This window comes from Corvus kubaryi, unplaced genomic scaffold (assembly GCF_017639235.1).
Source record: "Corvus kubaryi isolate FWS band 111438036 unplaced genomic scaffold, C.kubaryi_AGA036_p1.0 136, whole genome shotgun sequence".
In the NCBI taxonomy this organism is placed as follows: domain Eukaryota; kingdom Metazoa; phylum Chordata; class Aves; order Passeriformes; family Corvidae; genus Corvus; species Corvus kubaryi.
In genome coordinates, this window is record NW_024580670.1 from 8,085,848 (window position 1) to 8,106,415 (window position 20,568).

Consider the following 20,568-nt stretch of genomic DNA (forward strand, 5'->3'; position numbering starts at 1 on the left):
AGGTTTATGGCTGTCCTAATTCTGTGGGTTTACTGGGAACTGAAGGGGTGCCTTGACATATTGTTGTTGTAATGAAGCAAAATATGCATTTGATTAATTTTTAAAGGCTTTTTGATGCCCTCTGTATGTACGTGTGTGTGCTATTTCAGTGTACTCTTCTTAACTCCTTCTACAGGCAGCATCTGTGAAACCATTATTGTTTTCCTCACATAGAGAAATTGCTCCCGTAGCCTTCAAAATGTGAAGAATTGTTCAAGGGCAGAAAAAAGATAAATGACTGGCAGTTGTTTTTCAGTTATATTAATTTTATTAGTCATGCATTCTCCTGTGTTTTTTCAGAGCTCTGGGACTTCTTTCTCTTAGTAATTAGAGCTTTTGAACAAAGAAAACTTCTGCTTAGATGCAATGATGAATTTAATACCCCTATCCACACTCCTCAGCTGAATCTGGGGACATTGTGGCGAGTTTTAATACCTGAAGCTTTGTCTGAGTGATTCTCTCTGCTTTGGGCACTTGATGCAAATTCATGTAAAACAGTGTAAGAAAAGAATAATTCCTCCCGCTGCCCCCCACAGCGCATTATTTCTGCATTCCCATCAGCTTATGGATGTGCAGAAGGGGTTTTTCATACAGACACACGAAATAGTTGGAAATAATGATTTATTACAGTTTTCTGCAGCTGGTACTTCTGGTCCCTGAGCTCCCAGCACCCACCCCAAGGCACTGTCCTCCCTGCTCAATGAGGGCTGAGCTGGCCCTTGAGCAGCCTCCTGCTCCAGAGACACCATCTATCATGTCCATCAAGTTCTTCCTGCTGTTACCAAGAGATGGTGGCAGTATCTAATCTTACCTAATCTGTATTAATCCTAAAATGAGCACAGCCCTGATTTCCAAGGCAGGAGTCCCTGTTGCAGGTTGCTCTGTGAGTGATTGGGGTGTTTTCAGCCTGGAGGGAGAGCAGAGGCTGCTGTGCTTTAAGTTGCTTACCTAAGCTTATGAAATGCATGCAGGAATATTAAATCTTGATATTAAGTCTCTATAAGTATTATAGTTTGGGACAGTTTTTAAATGAAAACCAATTACTCAAAACCAAAATATTAATGAAAATGTCTGTTTTGAGGTGTTTCCCAAAATTAAATTTTTAAGGAAAATTTCTATTATTAACTAAAGTACTTTTTATGTAAAAAACTAGAATGCTAAAAATAGATATTTAAGTATTTTTAAAGTTTTGGAGATTTTATTCACTTCTACTTTTCATCGTTAAAATATGTTTTTGCTTTGGTTGTTTTTGAGGGCAGTTTTGGGTTTGTTGTTGTTTTTTTAGATGTTGATTCTTGCACTCCCTCTTGTGAGAGGGAGATTGTTTAAAGAAACAGAAACAGTGTTTCCATCTGATGTGAGCTATGAATTCCTGACTATGTTACACATTGAAAATAAATAATTTTCCTAAATTAAAAAGTTTTATAACAAATGATATAAAAAGCTAACAATATTGGTGAAACCCAGGAGCTTCATAAAGTAGCAATTACCCTTTCACTTTTAGATATTTTGCCTTTTTCCCCTTGTATTTTGTTCTTTTAAAGCCTCACATGTTAAGAAAACCTGTCAATTTTAATGTTTTTAAGTGGTTCCTTAAAAAGACAAAGTATAAAAAAAGAACATTATTCCTATTGTTACAGTGTCAGTACCTGGAGAGCCTTTAATTTTTTCCTTTTTAAAGCTTTGAATTGTTCTGTTTGAAGTTCAAATTCAGGAATAAAACAAGAGTCAAAACTGAAAGTATGTTTCTATATAGCAAATTAATGGACTTAACCAGGAAAAAGCTGTGTTCAGTTCTAAAGCTTGTCACATAAAAGGGATTTTAACCTCTTTGGGGTTTCTTTTTTTTTGGTTTTCTTTCTTTTTTTGACCCCCCAAAGGCCATTTTTCCAACATTTCACAACTACAGAATGTTTGTACCTTGATAGCTATGTGTGAAAATTTATAATAGGCACTTTGTGGGGTTGAGTGGAGTCCCATTGAAGGGAACATAAAGCCTGGCCTATGCCTTAAATACACAATTACAATAATTTGAGCTTCAAAGTCAAAATCCATATAAAGCAAATAAAAATTACTACTGAGCCTTTGAATTTCAGCCTCCACTCTGCGTGTACTAGTGGAAGGAAAATTACATTTGAAGTGGTCACCATGCAGACGTTGGCCAGGAGCTTTGATTTTCTCGTAGCATCTGAGCCTTCTCTGTCCAATCAACTCAAAGCCAGCATGCAGTTATCAAATGCTCACTTTTCAGTCATGCCCCAGAATTCCCAGGGTGAGCACAGCCTTCAATCCACACGTGTCCATGGGGAATTTGTGCCTGTGCTTGGCACTGTTGAGCAGGGCTTTGGCAGTGTCCAGGTGCCCATTGCAGAACCACATTGCAGTAAATGTCTCTGACTGCCCCTCTCAAAGGGCTCCAGTTCTTATGGCCTAAACGGGCAGTGGGAAACAAAAGAGAGTTACAAGGTGTGTGCAAAGGGGCTGGTGAGGGCTGAGACATGGCACATGTGTGGTTAGGCATCCTTGTGCTGCAGCTGTTCAGGAATTTGAACCGTGCTTGCTTGGCCACAACTTTTCCAAACAGGTCACAATCTTAATAGACCAACAGATTTTTAATTTGAATTATGGAGGAGGCTTATGGTCTTTGGTGCATTAAACAACCCACCCAACATCATGCAGGGAGTGGTCTGCTGTGCCCAATATAAAAGTAAAAGTGATTCCATTGAAAACATAGGTCATCCTTAGGTTTTAGCTCAGTTTGAGGAAAATGGGCCTGATCTACTCTTGCTTTACTGCTCCTTTGTGGTTATGCACTTCCACTAAAATACCTAGAGTTTTAGGCTACTATCTGCTGGTAATCTGAAAAATACTGACATTCCTAGTCATTTAACAAATATTTAATGGAGCTTTTAGTGTGTGTGAGGATTTGCATATTGATTTGTGTATGCATATTTGGGTATTAGGGAGAGAAGTACGGCTGTTGAGAGACTTCTGCAAGATTTAGAGCCAGAACGTGTAGAGGGATTCCTTGTGGAACAGGGGCATATGATACCCCTGGAAAAATTGGACAACCCAGGGTTGCTGAGGAAAAACCCCTGAACTGGCCCCTGGCTGCAGGCAAGCCTGGAAAACACCTGGCTGCAGGCAGCCCTGAAAGTCCTTGGCAAAGTTATACACTGGTCAGCTCCCCCGCGGATTAGAGGCTGTCTAGAGGGACTGGGTGTGAATCTTTGCAGAGTAGATATAAGCTTGTATAATTAAACAATAAAGCGGAGAACGATGCTCATATCATTGCGGTGTATGTGTCGTTACTCTGGCCAGCTCTTCAGACTCAGTCCCTAAAAGAACATATTGTTACAGATTACAATAAGGTGTGAAGGTTTTTCACTCTTAAAATGGAGAAGTTGACATTTTAAATTGCATGTGCTCTAGAGATGTGGACTGACTCAGAGAATTTGAAGGAAATAACAGCTGCGCACATCAAAGCTTAAAAATAGAAACTTCATCAGTCAGTAGCAGTTTAGAATGAATGAAGAAATCACAAAATTATTAATTATAGTGTTTAGAGAAAGGAAACATAAAGTTCAAACTTTCTGAAGGCAGAATGCTGTCATCAGTCTTGCAGCATGTCTGTGCTGGGTAGCAGCGCCTTGTCCTGCTGAGCTGCTCTGTTAAGGTGGGGGCTCTTGTCCAAACACAGGCACCTTCGGCCATTTCAGAGACCCCAAGAGGATTCAGGTTTCCCACCTGACTGGCAATTATGATGTAGGGCATATGGGAGACTCCTGCCCTTCTGGAGTGGCAACTGGATGCCCTGAGGCATCTCAGATGGCAGTAGATGCTTCAGTCTGAGGAGTAATTGCACATAAAAATAAGTACAGACTCACTTTCTCTTGCATTTTTAATACGTAGTCACCTGAAGCGGTTTCATAGCAGTGTTTGCAGAAAGTATTGTAGAAAGTAATGAACAGTTTATCTAATTTTAAACTTAGTAAGAATTCTGAGGTGAATAGAGCAGGTGTACAACTTAAAATCTGACCAGATATGAACTTAAAATCTATCCTAGCATCAAAAATTATAGTTAAAAACCATGATTTAAAGTTGCAGTGGATGGTTGTTTTCTTAATGATTTCAAATCCATGAATTCATTCTAACATTTTTAATATATTCATAGTTAAATATAACTTGAATGTTGTCCTAATTACATTCTCATGTTAATTTAGCTCTGATTCAGAATTTATATCATTATTCTTTGTAGAATTATTTTGAAATGATGGAAAGTTCAGCAAAGATGCTCTAGTCTGTGATTGTGCCTTTGAATTATTTATCAAATTCAAAGACAGAAGTATAGCTAAAATCTAGTTTGAGTTGTAAATGAGTTTTGGTAATGTAAGGAGGAAGTGCAAGTCCTTTTTGCAGAATGCCATGGGTGCAGCATTAGGTACTGCAGGAGCACTGCTGGCCCCACATGAGCAGAGAGGTTCATGGTTCATAAGAAGCCTCCAATGCAGCAACTGGCAAATGCTATCTAAGCAGATAAGACAGATAATGTGTGGAAGAGGAGAGATCGAGAGAGATACAGAGAATTTACAAAATGACAGTGCAGATTAGTGACAAAATTAAGAAAAAACCTGCCCTGTCTTGGTCCAAACCAGCCCTCGCTCCCTCTGCAATGTGCCATGGAAACAAAAGCTTTCCCAAGAACTGTTTAGCTCATGTTTCCCACAACCCATTGCAGTGGCAAGTAGTACAGTGCTAACATCAGATTGTAGAAACTATCATTAATGAAAAAATTGAAGCTGTGGCCCTGAGCTAGGTAGAGAACAAACAATTGCTGGTGAGGCGTGTGTGAGTCTGAAAGGGCAAGAAACTGCTGGGGAAAATTCTAAAGGAGAAAAGGAAACTTGTCTTAATGTAAGCAGCAGTTTTGCTAGAGGTAAGTGAGGGGAAATTTTTCATTTATAAATGGTTTATTGAGCCATGATAATAAAGCAGTGCTGCAGAAGAAGGATAATTATCTACTTAAGTATCAGATGCCCTAAGGGTAGAAGCTTCCCTTCTCTTCTTTTGAAAAATGAACTCAGATTAAACAAATGTCCTTTTTCCTGTTTTAGTGTTGACATGGATTTCCTTTTTATGAGTAAAATTAATTAGTTTTTCTATTCGTTTATTCCTGATATGGAAATCAGGTCTGCCAAGCAACTTCGCAGCTCTTCCCTTGGGCCCCAAGTTTAGCCAAGAGCATCCTTTAGGGATGTGCTTTGTATAAGGCACTGGGAAGGCACAAATGAATTACAAGGGGTTTACTATGCCCGGTAACTTACCAAGGGACACAGCATTTCAGAACTAAAACCCCACAAAACTAGGGTTTTTGTCCCCATCCAGGATTGTTTCATTTCCAAGTAACTGCTTTCTAAATATATTTTTGTCCTTTCTTAAATGTTAATACTGAAAGTTGTAACAAAAGGAGAGTAATGGTGGCAGAGCTGACTCTGTACAAAAAAACCTGGAGAGACAGATTTTCAAAGCAGATTAACACCCACAGCTGGGACCAGTCTTCTCTTGTTCTGTTGGGAGCTGCTACAGGTAGAGCTTGTTCTATTCTGCTCCCACTTTAGCAAATATCCATTAAAGACTTGTCTGTCCTCATCTGGATTTTGAAAAATGATCAAAACCTGCTGCTACATCTTTACTTTGAGAAAATGTCTGGTTTTCCCTCCTATCAGAATTATATGTGTGATTCCTACAATATAACCTTGGTGTATGTAAACATGTTGTCTCTGTGCTTATGGAAATAATTGATCTTTCACATGTATTAATCTCTCCTTATTTCAAATGTCTCATGTGGTTCTTGACAATCAGGTTGACGTAACCTTTTTGTGAACCTGTTAACTGCAGAGCAGTTCCTAGTTACCTTTCCTGGATTATAGAGAATATTCTTGAATACCTGCAGGCTTCAAGATGCAGTAAAGATGACTAAAATACAATGGCATGGAACCTAATTTTCTTCAAATAGTCCTTTGAACACTTATTTTAATATTGGAAAAAAAATTTTATACCCTTTGTTCATGAAAGTTCAAGTGGTGTTAAAGGTTACTTTAAGGTCTTCGTTCTGCAAATACTATTCTGTAAGTCAGCAAAGAATCCTGTCTGCAGGGAATTGAAATGAGAATTGAGTACTTGCTTTTTGGATCTACACAACTGAGGCTCTGCTAGGAATTCTGGACCATATTAATAATGTTACAAAATTGACTTTCAAGCGAGGAATCATAGCAATTATTAATTACTGTGAACACAGATCAGATGATTGTGAGCAGCATCTCCCATTATTTACTTTACAGCTTAATTTCACTGACTCACAAATCACAGTCACCAAGATAGAATTAAATCAAAGTATATTTACAGGGTTGTGAACACTGCGCTTAAAAGGAAATAGTCTTAATTATCTTAATGTATTTTTAAAAACAGATAATAGTTACAACAGGTGAATATTCCTTGTGAATTGTAATTAATGTAGTGTAGAAATAAGTGATCTGCTTTCATCAGCATAGTGCTAGCTTGTCATATTTAGGTGCCTAAAATTAGAGATGTAAGATCAAGATTTTCAAGAATATATATTATATTCTTGATATATATATATTATATTTCTTGATATATATTCTTGATATTATATTCTTGATATATATATTATATTTCCACTTATGGGGGAAAGCATTGTAAAACTGCTGTCTCAGACCACACATCCAAAGCCCTCTTAAATTTCTTTGGCTTTTCCCCATTTTTAATCACAAAAGAAAATGTCTCTGACTTTCACAGGAGAAAAATACCAGCATTTCTCCATTGAGATGGTAAATTTGAGTCTGTGAAAACTTTTCTTTCCCTTAAATGGCTCAGTGTAGCACAAGAGCCTTAGTCATTTTGCCCGTATCTGAGGGACTTGAGGAAAAGAATTTTAAACAAAGCATCATCTAATTCCTTGTATTTGTATTCCCTCTGTTTTTGATGCTCTTGCTGTATCACCAGAGAGGAAGAGCTCAGGTGATTCAAGGGTGATCAGAACCAGGTTACAGGCTGGGGACTGAGACTCTTCTCCTGGACCACTCAGATTTGTGTTTGTGCCTTGACACTGCCACCTTCAGATGTCCTTGTTTGTCCCCTGCGGCCGGTGGAGCGTGTCCATGACCTGTGTCCCGAGGAAGTGGCTGATTTGTTTCTTACAGCACAAAGGGTTGGAAATGTGGTGGAGAAACATTTCTGTGGCACCTCGCTCACCTTTTCTATCCAGGTTTGTAAACCAGTCACCTAAGAAAGATTTAACGCTTTGTTTTATCAAGCTTTCAGCCTTTTTCCCTAGTCCAATCACAAAAGGACATTGGAACTTCAAGGGGCAATAAATACTAAATAACAGTAATAAAAACCAAGAAGCCAAATAACTGCATTGCAGTCTTCCAGATTTGCCATTGAAAAATCTAAAAAGGAAACCAACAGGAAAGTGTGGTTAATGTTAACTGCAAAACTTTGGATAAAGCCAGCAAACACTCTCAAACACTGTGCTTGTTTTTGAGTATTTCAGGAAATAGTCTTCCTTCAAAGAAGCATTTGCAGGGTTGACCTCTAGAGAAAGCAGCCATGTCCCCTGTTCCACACATAACCCACTGCCTATGCTTGAGATAGGTGATCCCTCCTCACAGCTATTTATATGCAAGCAGAGAGATGTAGCCATGTAAATATGTTATAAATTCTGACCTTTCAGCTGTTTGTGTTGGGTGCCTTTATACCAAAAATGAACTCTGTTTAAAGCAAACCAGGAGACTAAGCCCATTCATTAGAATCAGAATTTAAGCAAGCATACTTTGATTGAATTCTTACTTCCACATGTGATTTTATGTTCACAAGGATCAGAAATCTATTGCTAGCTACTGAAAAATATGATCTGAAAGAATGAAAAATAGATACTGTTGTTTTTGTGATCTGAGATAGTTTCCTACTTTGCCAGGGTCTGATACGGAAAGGAGCTTTGTCCAAAAACTTAGTGTTGAATGGTTCTCAGGAAAAATACGCTAATTTAAGTCAGTGTAATTGATGTAAATGATTACTGAGTAAGATTTCTGAATTCCTATGTGATCCTTGTTAGATCCTCTAACCTGAGGCTTTTCCCTTTGCTTACAGGATGGCCCTGAAGCTGGACAAACAGTGAAGGTGAGTGCAGAATATGCAGAATACAAATTAAGACACAGTTATAAGAACTAATAAAAGATCAAAGCTCGTCATCTGCAGTCCATTGCTGTATTGTTACTTCATCCTTGAGATCAAAAAATCCCAAGTGTACAATAGCAGTAAATACTTTTAATTGAAATTGCACAAGATAACGTTTACAGGTTTTCTTCCTAGACAAAAATTTTCAATCAAGAAAATATCTTTTCTAAGCTTCTGGGTGTATTTATGCAAGGCAAGCCTCATGAAAGAGGCATCTGGTTTAGTTTTTTGTTTGTTTTATGGAGAAAATATTGCCCTTCCATTCATGATCTCTTTGTTTTTCTGTTTATTGCCTAATGAGTTGTAGCTAATTAAAGGAACAGTTAAGTTGAACCACAGTGTGAAAATATACCTTTTGTCTATGCTTTCTCTCAATGTATTCATATCACATTCTTGTTACTGAAGTTCACATGTAATGGGCCCAGTGAAGCTGAAAACCAGATTTTAAGTGTACTTCCAGAAAAAAAGGTGGGAGGGCGGAAGGGAAGAGAAGGATTTATGATTATATTCTCCACTTGAGTAATAACATAGATAACATCCAAGATGTCTCTTCAGCCATGTTTCACTGCCACGTAATGCAAATGTAATTGCATGTGTAGTTAGATGATATGCCCCAACATTAGATAAAGGCTATTTTTTACATTTGGAATCAAAGGAAAGTCAAATATGGCTATGGGTTAGCACTTTGTAAAATCAAATTTGATGTCTCAGAGAACCTGTTTGAGTTGATTAAGATAACTGTAACAACCAAATGACAGTGGATAGGAACATTTTACATTTTTTCCAATTTGCTGTATTGACCTTATTTTTCCTTCTCCCTTTTGTTGCCTGCTTTGAATATTTAACAGAGAGGTAATAGGGAGAGAGAAGAAGAAATTAGAATATCAGCAAGTTTGGGAAGTGATGAAGAAATGTAATGCAATTTATTTCTGTACTGTGACAAAACAGATTCCTTGGCTCATGACTTTGAGTGCATTGTGTGGGTTTCACTGGCAGTGTCTGTTGATAGGTGAAATAATAAGTTTAAATACATTTGAAGTAAATTTTGTTATTATCACCAATATTATTTAAAAAGAAAATCTGGGGATGTATTTTAATATCTTGGACAAATGTCTTTCTCTCTGTAAAGAAAATGTGTATAGGAATGATTATATGTGAGAAGAATTATTTATATGAACAAGCAAAGGCAGATGTAAAAATTCCCATCTTCTGTGATTGTGAATAGTAACAAATGCTTATGTAGGCCTTAAAAAGGTAGGAAGTTCTGTATTGCTTTGTGTTTGTACTGGAAACAAAGAGCATTAAATGTTTATTGCAAAATGGCAGCCACCCTTCATGCCTCCTTCTCACACTTTTAATAAACACTGAGATGGAAATGGCCCATTCTTACAACTGTGAATCCCTAGACTTTGCAATAATGAGCATGTATTCATAAATCAGAGGTTATCAGTTTGCATTTCTCTACTTTTCTGCATCACTGGGCAACACTGTAATTTATCACCATCGCTTTGGGATGTTTATCATCCAAAAATGCCAACAACTATTTTCTTTAGAGAATTTCGAGCTTTCAAAACTTCAATTGGGAAAGAAATTACTGTGATCAAGACCTTTTAAGTGAACAATAGGGTGGATACATAAATATCTGGTTTCATTTAAACTGTTCTGAGTCACAAAGTTTGGAAAAACACCTATGTGACCTACAAATCATTTCTGAGCCTTAAATTCAATGTGTCGTGTTTCCGTATGTGGATTTATTTGGGGTTTTTTTCATGTATGAGAATCCACATAATCCAGTCTCCTCTGAGGGAGATTTCAATTAAAATTTCTGGAACAGACTAAACATTAGAAAAGCATTCTAATAGTAAAAATACCAAAACATCACAACAAATATCCAAGGCAGTTTGTGGAGATTGTTTAAGTAGGGTAGGCAAGTGTATCTCAGGAGCTAATTAGGTGTAGCTGATTTTACTTTGAATGGGGTAATGTACCAGATGGCTTCAAGAGTCCTTTCCCTTTGTATTTTGTATAATTCTGTATACTTGTGTAAATATAGGCTACTGTATGTGCTATGTAGGAACAGAAATACAGGAAGCAGGAGAAGAGTATTGACTTTTCAGTTGCTCACTGCAAAATTGTGCTACAAAATGGGAAGAGATATCAGCCTAGCTGAAGACAAAAGGTGACAAATTTTGTCTGAAAAAGATTAAGGAATTCTCCTTCTTTGTCTGCAAGAAGAAATGGTAATCCATGTCCAAGAAAATTCTTGAACCTGAATATGAGTCTCAGGTCTATTTTGAAATGGAGATGCTGAAAATTGTATGTGGAATGTATGCAACAGGTTGAAAGGAAATGACCCTTTCCATGTGATTTTGGCTAGAAATCAGTGATAAGATTGTCTGCCAGTGTTACATGTCCCTTTTGGTGGTGTGAAAGCTGCTGGTGTGTGCATTTTATTCTAAAGCCTTTCTAGTTACCTAATGGGAAGCTGTTAATGATCTAACTGTAGTTTCATTATTGCTGTACTCTGTTCCTCCTTTGCATCTAAGGTAGCAGAGCCTGCAGGACAATGTTCTAGGGAAGATTATGGCCCTTTGAAATTCCCCCTTTACTGTGTGTTTGCACTGGAAGTAATTATACCTGACCCTTAGTTCACCAATACTTTGTAAGTATAGATGGGTCTTTTCTCACCCTTTAGCAGCTGAAAATATACACTTGGTAAGCAATTCTGAACCATGTCCCAAGTCTCAGACCATAAAATAAACCAATATATTGCTTCATAATATTTTTCTTAGCTCTCCACATATTGTACCTATTCCAGCCCTGTCACCTATTTATGAGAGAAACAAATGTTCTTCTCCAAAGATGGTCACAGACTTGCACACTGTGTTTTATTGTGAGAGATTCTTGAACCACTCACAACAGTGAACTTGAACATCTCTGGCACCTGAGCCGTGTGTCAGCAAGCAAAACCATCTTTTAGCATTCAAGAAATTTTGAATACTTCTTATAATTTGAGAAAGGAAGGAAATTGTGTTTAGGTTGTCCCTTAAAGACGATTAATCTCTGCAATTTTGAGCTCTCTTTTTATTGGAGAACACAAAACCCATGGCGTCCTTGTGCCAGGAATGGAGGGTGAGTTTTATGCTGGTTCTGTTTGAGAATGACTTAAATATCCAGGCAATTTCATGGATCAGGGAAATCAACTCTGCATCTTAATGCAGGGGTCTTACTGCTGTGTCAAGTGAGCGATGTTTCAAGATTTCCCCAGTATATTTTATAGCCTTCTTTTCATCATCAAGTCAGCAAATGCTCTGGCTGCCTGGGTGGATGTATAGCTTAGTGTAGAATAAGCTCTCAGGTTTACCTTTTACGTGAGATTCAATCACAAGAAACTCCATGGATTCTGTACTCTGTAAAGGCTAAACAAATCAAGCTGGCAGGAGCATGAGGCAACTAATTTATCTGTAGAGACAAGATAATATTGCACAGCAAGTGTCCATTGCACAAACAGGTATGAACACATCCTCTATTTTGCAGCAGTGTTGAAGTCTCCAGCAGCTCAGCACCTCCTCTGTTATCCATGAGAAAGGGCCTATTTGCCAATTACAGGTTCCCCTAAATAAATGAGAAAGCAAAGCTGATGGTGGCAGTGTGGGTATGTGTGCAGAAACTTATTTTATATGTCACACATTCCACTAGTTATTTTACACTGAGAAGATTGTCTCATGATTATTTTTTTATATACATGTTTTTCTTTTCCAGATGTTTTTTAATGCTGTGTTAAATCAATCCATCTGGCTTGCATTCCTCAGAAATCTTAACCTGAGCTGTGGAGCCCAGGGCTCATTTAGGCCCACAGCAGACTTCTCCTTCATCTTCTTTGTCTATTTATGTTTTGACCCGAAGTAGTAGACTTCAGGTTTGAGTCTTTAAATTTAATCAGATCGCATTGCAGACTAATTGCATCAGAAGGATTAAATTCACTAACTGCAATACTTTTGATACCTCAGTCTGTTTTCCCTGCAGAACAACAGACGTGAGTCCCAGTTTAGAGGAGTACTAGAAACCCTCTTTTGCTTTCTTAGAAGAACAAAAAAAGCTGGTGTTTGAGAAATGCAAAGATTTTTCTTACCTTTAAACAGATCTAAAAATTCAGATACAAAAAGACCTGGAAGAAACAAATTTTTGAAAACCATATTGTACTGAAACGTGACCAAATCGTCTCCTGTGCTTTACCCTTAAGAATGATGATTCTCTTGAAAGCTTGTGAGATGTCCAAAAATGATTTGATGAAGTGCAGCAGTGTCTTCGTATTGCTCTGAGAACCACACTAATAGTATTTGGTTGGAGACTATGTAATATTGTGGACAGGTAATTGGTGCAGCAAATTCAGTAGTCTCAGGGCTGCTATGTCTGATTTGAGCTCAAAATTTTCTTTTTATTTCAGTACTATATTTAGTTTTGGGTGGTTTGGGGTTAGTGATGTGTATTTTCAAAGCTAGGACTATACTGCCCCTTACAGAGATAGAGAAGCAGCAGATCATCCAGATAGTTTCTTCCCCCTCCCTTAAAGCCTTCTGCCAGCTCTTTGTTTTCTACTCACTCTTAAATAATAATTCCTGCCCTTTCTTTCAGGGCTCTTTTCAAAGTCTGCCTTGTGTTGGTCTAAATATCCTTTCAGTCCTTTGGCCAGACCTGTGTTTTCTATGATGCAAAATAAGTCCTAATCAGTCTTTGCTTTGTCAGGTCCTTACTTCTCTTCATAACATGTAACATTTAGTTTTTGACTGAACAATAACCTTTCCAGGAACAGCATATTGCTATTTTGTTTGCCAAGCTTGTAGACGTAAGAGGCACTGGTAAATCTGTAAACCCTCCCCTAAAACAAATAATAATATACAGGACCTAGAATGAAAACAGTTCTTTCAGTCCCCATAATTTGTACAAATCAGTTCCTGTACTTCAAACATGGTAACATTTGACAGAAGTAAGAGGTGTCTGTGTCCAGTATACACCCATGGAAAGTTATAGAGATTGTTTTGAAGACTGAAGGAAATTAAAGAAAAGTGGGAATGTGGAAACAGCCTAGTGATTGATGGACATAACACCATCCTAGCTGGGAATACCAAAGGCCCCAAGGGACTGATAAATTGAAATGATGACCTGGATAATGAAGTCTGATCTAGAAATACTGGGTTGTGAAGTTCCCTGAAGGGATGGGGACTGAAGTTTTTGAAAAATTCTCTTTAGCAGTGAATTATGATGCTTCTGAATCTAGATTATTTTGAATTTCCAGTAGTGATTGTCATGACATGCTGTACCTCCTTGTAAAGCAGTATCATCCTCTGGCCCTGTACAAACACAGAATAGTCTGTATGGACTATAAATATAAAAAACCAAACCAACCAAACAAAACAGGGTTGAAAATAGGCAAGTATAAATGAGGACAGTAAATGAAATTTCTGAATATTTAAGTTGAAGAATGTTGATGAAAAGGAAGATTTTACTATTCCATGCTAGCAGTTCTACCCTTCTTTCCTGCCATATAGATTTCTTGGATGAATGTTCTCTTTAGGTAGTTTAATTCCAAAAATATCCCCAGAGCTAGTCACAGATATTGACACTGTCTAAATTAAACTATAATAAGCAAGTAAGTGGGTTCAAATGCTTGTTTAAATTGCCTTGGCGTGCAGATATTAAAAGTCCTGCAGCTCTGCTGGCCACATGCAGCTCTGTCCTGGCTGGGCATGTTCCAGTTCAGCCCCAGAGCTGCCACTGGGGTTTTCCTGTCCCTAAGTTTGGTGGGTGGGAGCTGGAGAGCGGAATCCGCGGCTCTGCCAAGCACCAACACCTGCATGACAGGAAGGGAGGGAGCACTTCCAGGAGCACCCATGGGAGTGTGGATGTGCCTGTCCCAGTCGCCAGCAGCCACATCATGTGTCAGCAGAGCCTGGGGAGTCGGTGCCTGTGCCAGCAGCTGGTCCAAGTGGAACCGAGCAGTTGCCTTTGGTGACCTGACCGATTCCCACAGGGAAGGGTTAAACACTGCCAGGGCTCTCCATACTCTGCCTGTCTGCAGTTCCAGGACAGCCTGCTCCTGCTTTGACAAAAGATTTTTAAATATCTTTTTTTTTCCTGGTGTATGTTCAGATATTTACCATTTTCACAACAAGAATCTTGAACAAATCAGTCTTTTTTTTTTTCCTTCAATAAACAGAGTTACATTTCAAAACGAAAAGGTATTTCTAGCAAAAAGGTAGAAAATTTTTCCTCTGAAAATGTTATAACAGAGTGTTTGACAGCAAAAACTTTTTCTTTGTGAAAACAAAACCTACTTTGGAAATGCTGTTTTATTGAATTGACATGTTTTGACCAAAAAAAAAAACCAATATAGGGAAGGGTGTTGAGAAATCCATTACATGCTGCTCTTTATTTGCCCCACAATGACTGAGATAAGGATCAAAAATCCTATATTTTAATTAGAAAGTATCTTTCACTTCTTTGTTCCCATGTTACAGCAATACGTTTTGCATTTAAAGCATTCTCTGTCTTGGAGTATGTACAATCAATCAAGTGCCACTCTTGAGTACAGGTCCTACAAATACCATATTGTACTTGAAATGTAAAACCTTTTGAAATCCCATGCATGAGGTCTAGAGTCATTAATAGCACGGTCCAGGCTGTCTGAATAATTTTTGTGTGGTTAGTGTATGAATTTCTTTCCAAGCTCCATCTCATCCATAATACTTCTTCTTTTTGTCAATTTCGTATCTTATAAAACTCTTCATCTAAGAGGGAATGCTTGGGTTTGTTCTGTTTCTTTTTTTTTATTTTGTTACAAAACATTGTTTTCAAGTAAAGTGTAACTCACCAAGAAATGTGCAAAAGTATTCCCATTTAATTCAGATGTGTAACTTGATGTTTTTCTGTGTTTTGTTGTAGGTGAAAATTGTTTATTAAGCAAGTGTTGCAAAGCCAGATTTCAGTTAAATGGGTTTATGATTAACTCTTTCTAAAAATTAATATAATGCTTTAAAATGAAACATGATGTGTCTGTGCTCTGATCTCATGTGATTTTGCACATTTGTGTTTGCATTCTTACCTACCAGGTACTGTTTTTCCCAAGATCCACATAAAATTATTCCTATGCTGACCACAGATTAGAAGGGATGTCAAAAGGTCATGTGCAAAACAGACTTCTCTGCTTCCTACCAATGTGTGCCTTCCATGAACAGGCATTAACTCACACTTAAACTGTTTTGTGGTTGGGTTTATTGGGTGTTCTTGCCCAAGGGCATTTTCAGTTGACTGATCTGTGCTAAACTTTGGTGCCTCAGCTGTCTGGCTGGATGCTGTGACATCCAGAGTCTCCCAGGGAAGGGCAGGATCACAGGGCTTTGCGTGTGGTAATGACCCAGTTTCAGCCAGACAAAGGCAACCCATTTATTAGAGCCCTGGATGCCTTATCAATGCAATAATAAAGGAAAGTTTGGCTCCATATTTTTTCCCCTGCAAGGCACCTGCCCTTCTGAAAATGAAAGAAGTGTGTACTTAAAGCTGTCCCTGCAGATCCCCAGAGAGCCCACACAGCTTGGAGAAGAATGCTTCTTAAAAATGTCAACAAAGAAAGAGTGAATGTAACATTTTTGCATGTGATATCAAGGGAATGGAGGCCTTTCCTAGCCCTGTGTTCCTTCCTCTGTCACATGAAAGAGTGAGTGGTTACACTGCCCTGTGCTCTGTGGAAGGCACATCTGAAATACAGGGATATCTGACCTAGCCCATTTTAGTCTGTTCTGGCTGCACCATTTTAGCCCATGCAGGATGATTCTTTCTTAGAAAGAAAAGTCTCTGCTTGAAGTGATTTAGAAATAGAAAACGAAGGTTAAAATAATAGAATAAAACTTGCTCAGCAAGCTCCAGGCAGGATGACAGGGTGAAAAGTCGGTAATATTTCTACTGTTTAAAAAAAAAAGTCAATAATTCAGGATACTGCAGTGTGTTTCAGTTCACGCTCATGTTGGACAAGCCAAGAGCTTCCTGCAAAACAGCAAAACCCTTCTCTCAAGCCTCATTTGCCCCATCTCTCCTGAAAGATGCTCGAGTGCCCTCTGGCAAAACCACTCATACACTGGGTTTCTGCTCACTCCTTAAAGCTATGCTGTCCTTTGAAAGAATTTGAAATATGCCCTTAAAATCCAATCTCGGGGAGCTTTATCAAATGACCCCTCCTCATTTGCTTGGCCATAGGAAAAGCCCTCACTATCTGGTGGTGGGGATAATGCTGGAGTAGCAGTCTCTGAGGCTGAACAAGAACAGAACCAGTGCAGCTCTTGTGGCTGCTCTCATTTTACATTGTCCTTTTCCCTTGCCTGCAGTGATAGGGGTAAAACTGCACTTCTGCAGTGCAGCTCAGCTCCCCAAGGCAGTATCTCAGCCGGGGGTGTGTTTTGGAGCTCTGGACTCCCCTCTGCTTGGCTGGTTTGCAGTTTCAGTGACAGCTACTGAGAAATGCTCTGTTGCTTGCACTGTGCAGCTTTTCCAGGCAAGTGAGGTGCAGCACTCCCCGAAGGGAGAAACACTGAAACCTTCCCTTTTGCAGAAATCTGGGTGTCTGCAGATGGCTTGTGCACACACACACACGTACCAAATGTTAGGAGATGTGCCTTTAAAAAGAGAAAGGAATAATCATTAAACAAAGCCTGATTCTTCTGTAAATGTAGTCAGTTACCTGGTAAAATCATGTTGAGAGCTTTGGATAGCATAAAAGAAATCAACATCTATGGGTGCAGTTCAGCACAGCTGCCAGGCTTTTTCCAGAGAGAAATTCCCTGTTTGACTGGTAGATAACTTGTCAGTTCAGGATTAGGACTTTTAAAATAAATTATTCTGTGTCTGAACTAGCTTCTGCTGCTTGGGATTTTCTTTCAGTACATAACCACTTCTCAGTCCCTTGCTTCTAAAGGAAAAAAAAAATTATCATTGAAACTTCTGCATAGCGAATTCCATAAATAAAAGCATGCCTGGGTATTTTAGTAATGATGCCACAATTGACATAAATTGGGGAAAATCAAAATTAGTGTATAAATAATTACACTGTCTCCTTAACTGACATTACAGACAGAAATTTTGAGGAAAAACTTTAATTCCCTGTATTAATACAGTTACCTACTTTAGAGGTAAACTGTTCACTTTCAGAGAGGTAAATTCACTTCTAATAATTGACCAGCTAAGTAAAATTCATCTTCAAACTCGCTGATTTTTACCATTAGGTCTCCACACACATTTTCTTTTCCATCACACTGTCTTTTTCCGGAATCCAACACTAAGATGTCTCAGTTCTTCTCACGAGTTCTCAGTCCCTTGCTAGGTGCAAAAGACTGGCAACTCTATTTTACCAACCAAATTGTTGTGGCAAAAGTGATTTAAAGAAGGGCCAAGTTGTTATTCTTGTTTTGTTGAGCAGGTGAAGAGGCTGGGTGTGGTAAGAGCTTTGTCCTTCAGAGGCAGTGCAGGGTCACTCAGCCTTGTTCTTACTCTGAGTTTTTCCTCTGCACTGTGTCTTGCTTCTACCCTGGCCGTTCCTGTCTCCCATCCTTGTCCCGTGACCTGGAGCTTTGTGCAAGGTGTGGAGGGGATCCCAGGGAGAAGGGCAGCATGTCCAAGTGGGAGAACCCTGAGAAACTGGTCCCTTTTGCATCATGGATGAAACCCATCAGGGTGATGTTCCTGTGGACCGATGCAAACAAGCTGGGTTTGTTGGCATGGGCTCGGCTCTGGGCTAAGAGGCCTTCCCAGCATCAGTCAGAGTAAGGCTCTGCAGCCAGGAGCAGGGGAAATCTATAGCCTGTGGTAAAAGCAGAAGATTGGAAAGACATCCTGTGTTTGCTAGGTTTCCCAGGTCTTTGGAAGGAGAAAAATGGTTTTTCCTCTGGTAATCTCCTACTTTATTATCTCAGACAAACTAAACCATTTTCTTTTCTCTTCCACTTCTACTTTTTGTGAGTTACCACCTTCACTGTGACCATAAAATCTTCATTTCATGTTGTCTGCCTGGCACCACTGATTCAAATTCTTCCTGTGAGAGGCTGAAAGAAAATAAACTAGACCAGATAGAAAGTGCTCATGTGAATGATTGTCTTGATCTTATTTGTTAAAGATGTTAAAATCTCTAACGATGAATAATTCCTCTATCTGATTTTATGAATGTTGAATTTCTCTGATTTCAGTTATAATTTTTAGTATTTGAAGTAAAAATAATGCCCAGAGGTAATACTTTCTCCTTTTTTTAATGGATTTGTGAATGAGTTTTATTAATTCCCCAATGAGAAGATACAGAAAAGGTAATATCACTGTGATATTTCCTCACCTGGCCTTCCAAGCACCTTAACTGGAGGGGAGTTATCTTTAGGGGGTGGTCAGTCTGCCCAGATTGAGGAGTGGATCAGTTCACACTGCATTTAATGAATCCTTTTTTTCCTGCAAATAAGTCATCTCTGCACTCAGCAAAAACCATTCTTTCAATTGTGCCTTTTGGTGAGGCCACCCTGAGTAACATTCAGAGTTATGATCCAGCAGAATATGAATTTATAACCTGTCTTCGATTATCTGAGCCTCATGTAAGTAGCACAACCTTGGTGTCTGGGGCAAGATTTTTCTCTGGTATAAATGGTTCAATTCACTCGTGAAAACATGTGAACTAAATCAATTGAGCTTTTTCCATTTCTTTACAAACATTTTTGATCCTACAATAGTAAGTAACCTTTTGATTTCATATTGTTCATAATTTAAGCCTACAGTTATTAGTCATATGTATAAACCTAATAATTCTGAATGAAAAACAGCATTTTGATAAAATAACCTATGAAGCATAATTTGATATATCATTTTTATTTTTTCTTTAAATATCTTTCACTTCACCTGGAGAAGTTCCGTTAAAATAACTATAAAGTTAAAAAAAAAAAAAAAAGGAAAATACCAGCATTTATTAAGTTCTAATAAACTCCTCTCAGTGCATATCCATTTAGTATCTTTCATTAACATTAATGAGAATTATGCATGGATCCTGGGGAGAATAGGCCTTCTTGTTTTATTTCTCTTCCTTTTTTCAGTTCTTGTCGTGCAGTCAGTTCTGTAGGGCAGACAGGCATTCCCACTGCTCAGTTGTTTCATCTGCTTAATGCATACAGTTTGAGCACCTCCTTTTGCATAGTGGAGGTAGAAAGTTCATAAATTAAAAAAAAAAAGCTAACAGAATTTGTGGGCACACATAAAAACAAGGGATATGCAAATTAATGAATTAATAGATTGCTATTGATTACCAGTAAGGCCTAATTAAGTAATAAATTTTTCCCCACTCAATTACTTGTTTCATGTTATTAAATGATCAAATCCATAGCTAGTTTGGAAGCTCAGCCTCCTAGAATTAAATGAGGTGTTCAAGAGAGCAAAGTTGTGTTTTGGAGCAACGGAGACAAAGGCAGGGTCTAGTTACATGGATTTATGATTTAATTTTCTATGTAATCTAATTTAATGTAACTATTGAGTTTCTAAAAAAAAAGAACTTTGATTAGATTTTGTTGACAAAAATAAATACAAAATATAGGGTAGTTTATTCATTATCTGCTGCATATTGAGAGAAGTGGCTCATGGGTATTTCTGTACCTTAAGGGGCCTTTTTTTCCCCACTTCCTATGCTTTTAGCTGTACTCCACAGCAGTCACTCAGCCTTCAGAGCCCATTCAGGTGCAGTACATTCCAAAGGTACAAAATCCAGAGGATACAAAACTCATTTCTGTGGGAAACTTAATTCATTTTGTGTAACTAGCAGCTTCACCACTTCTCATTTCTGGATAGACATCAATATTTCATCACATTATGTGTAAGTCCAGAGAAACACTGCGTCGGAGAAGGGAAGTAAGCAAATAAAGCTCTTCAGTTTGACATACTTTCACTTAATTGGGAGCTTTAAGAGCAGATCATGGGAAAAGGAAACGAGTCTTTCAGCTAATTCCCTTCTGCATAAAAAATGCTTCGTGCCAAAGCAGAGCTGTCCCGGGGAGAAAACTCCTGGGGTGCAATTGCTCAGCTCAGCGCTCTGACACCGCAGTTCCCGAGGGCACCTGGGGCTCAGGTGGTGCCTCCCTGCTTGGCTCCATCATTAACAGCACATTTCAGGACGGGCACCGCCATCTCATTCATTGGCTTTAGAGCTGCATTTTGCTTGGGTTTGCTGGGCCTTCCTGGCAGCAGACTGAGGTGGGGAGACAAGAT

The 20,568-nt window shown here is 38.5% G+C and overlaps 1 protein-coding gene across 1 annotated transcript in view; it reads left to right on the forward strand.

Moving 5' to 3' along the window:
- Positions 1-2,187: 2,187 nt before the first annotated feature.
- FHIT (fragile histidine triad diadenosine triphosphatase) overlaps positions 2,188-20,568 on the forward strand; it is a 146,168-nt gene continuing 127,787 nt past the window's right edge. Inside the window, exons 1-4 of the mRNA XM_042053820.1 lie at positions 2,188-2,311; positions 3,310-3,410; positions 7,088-7,324; positions 8,209-8,238. Of these exons, the coding sequence (XP_041909754.1) occupies positions 2,188-2,311; positions 3,310-3,410; positions 7,088-7,324; positions 8,209-8,238 (492 nt within the window). The remainder of the gene's footprint in view (positions 2,312-3,309; positions 3,411-7,087; positions 7,325-8,208; positions 8,239-20,568) is intronic.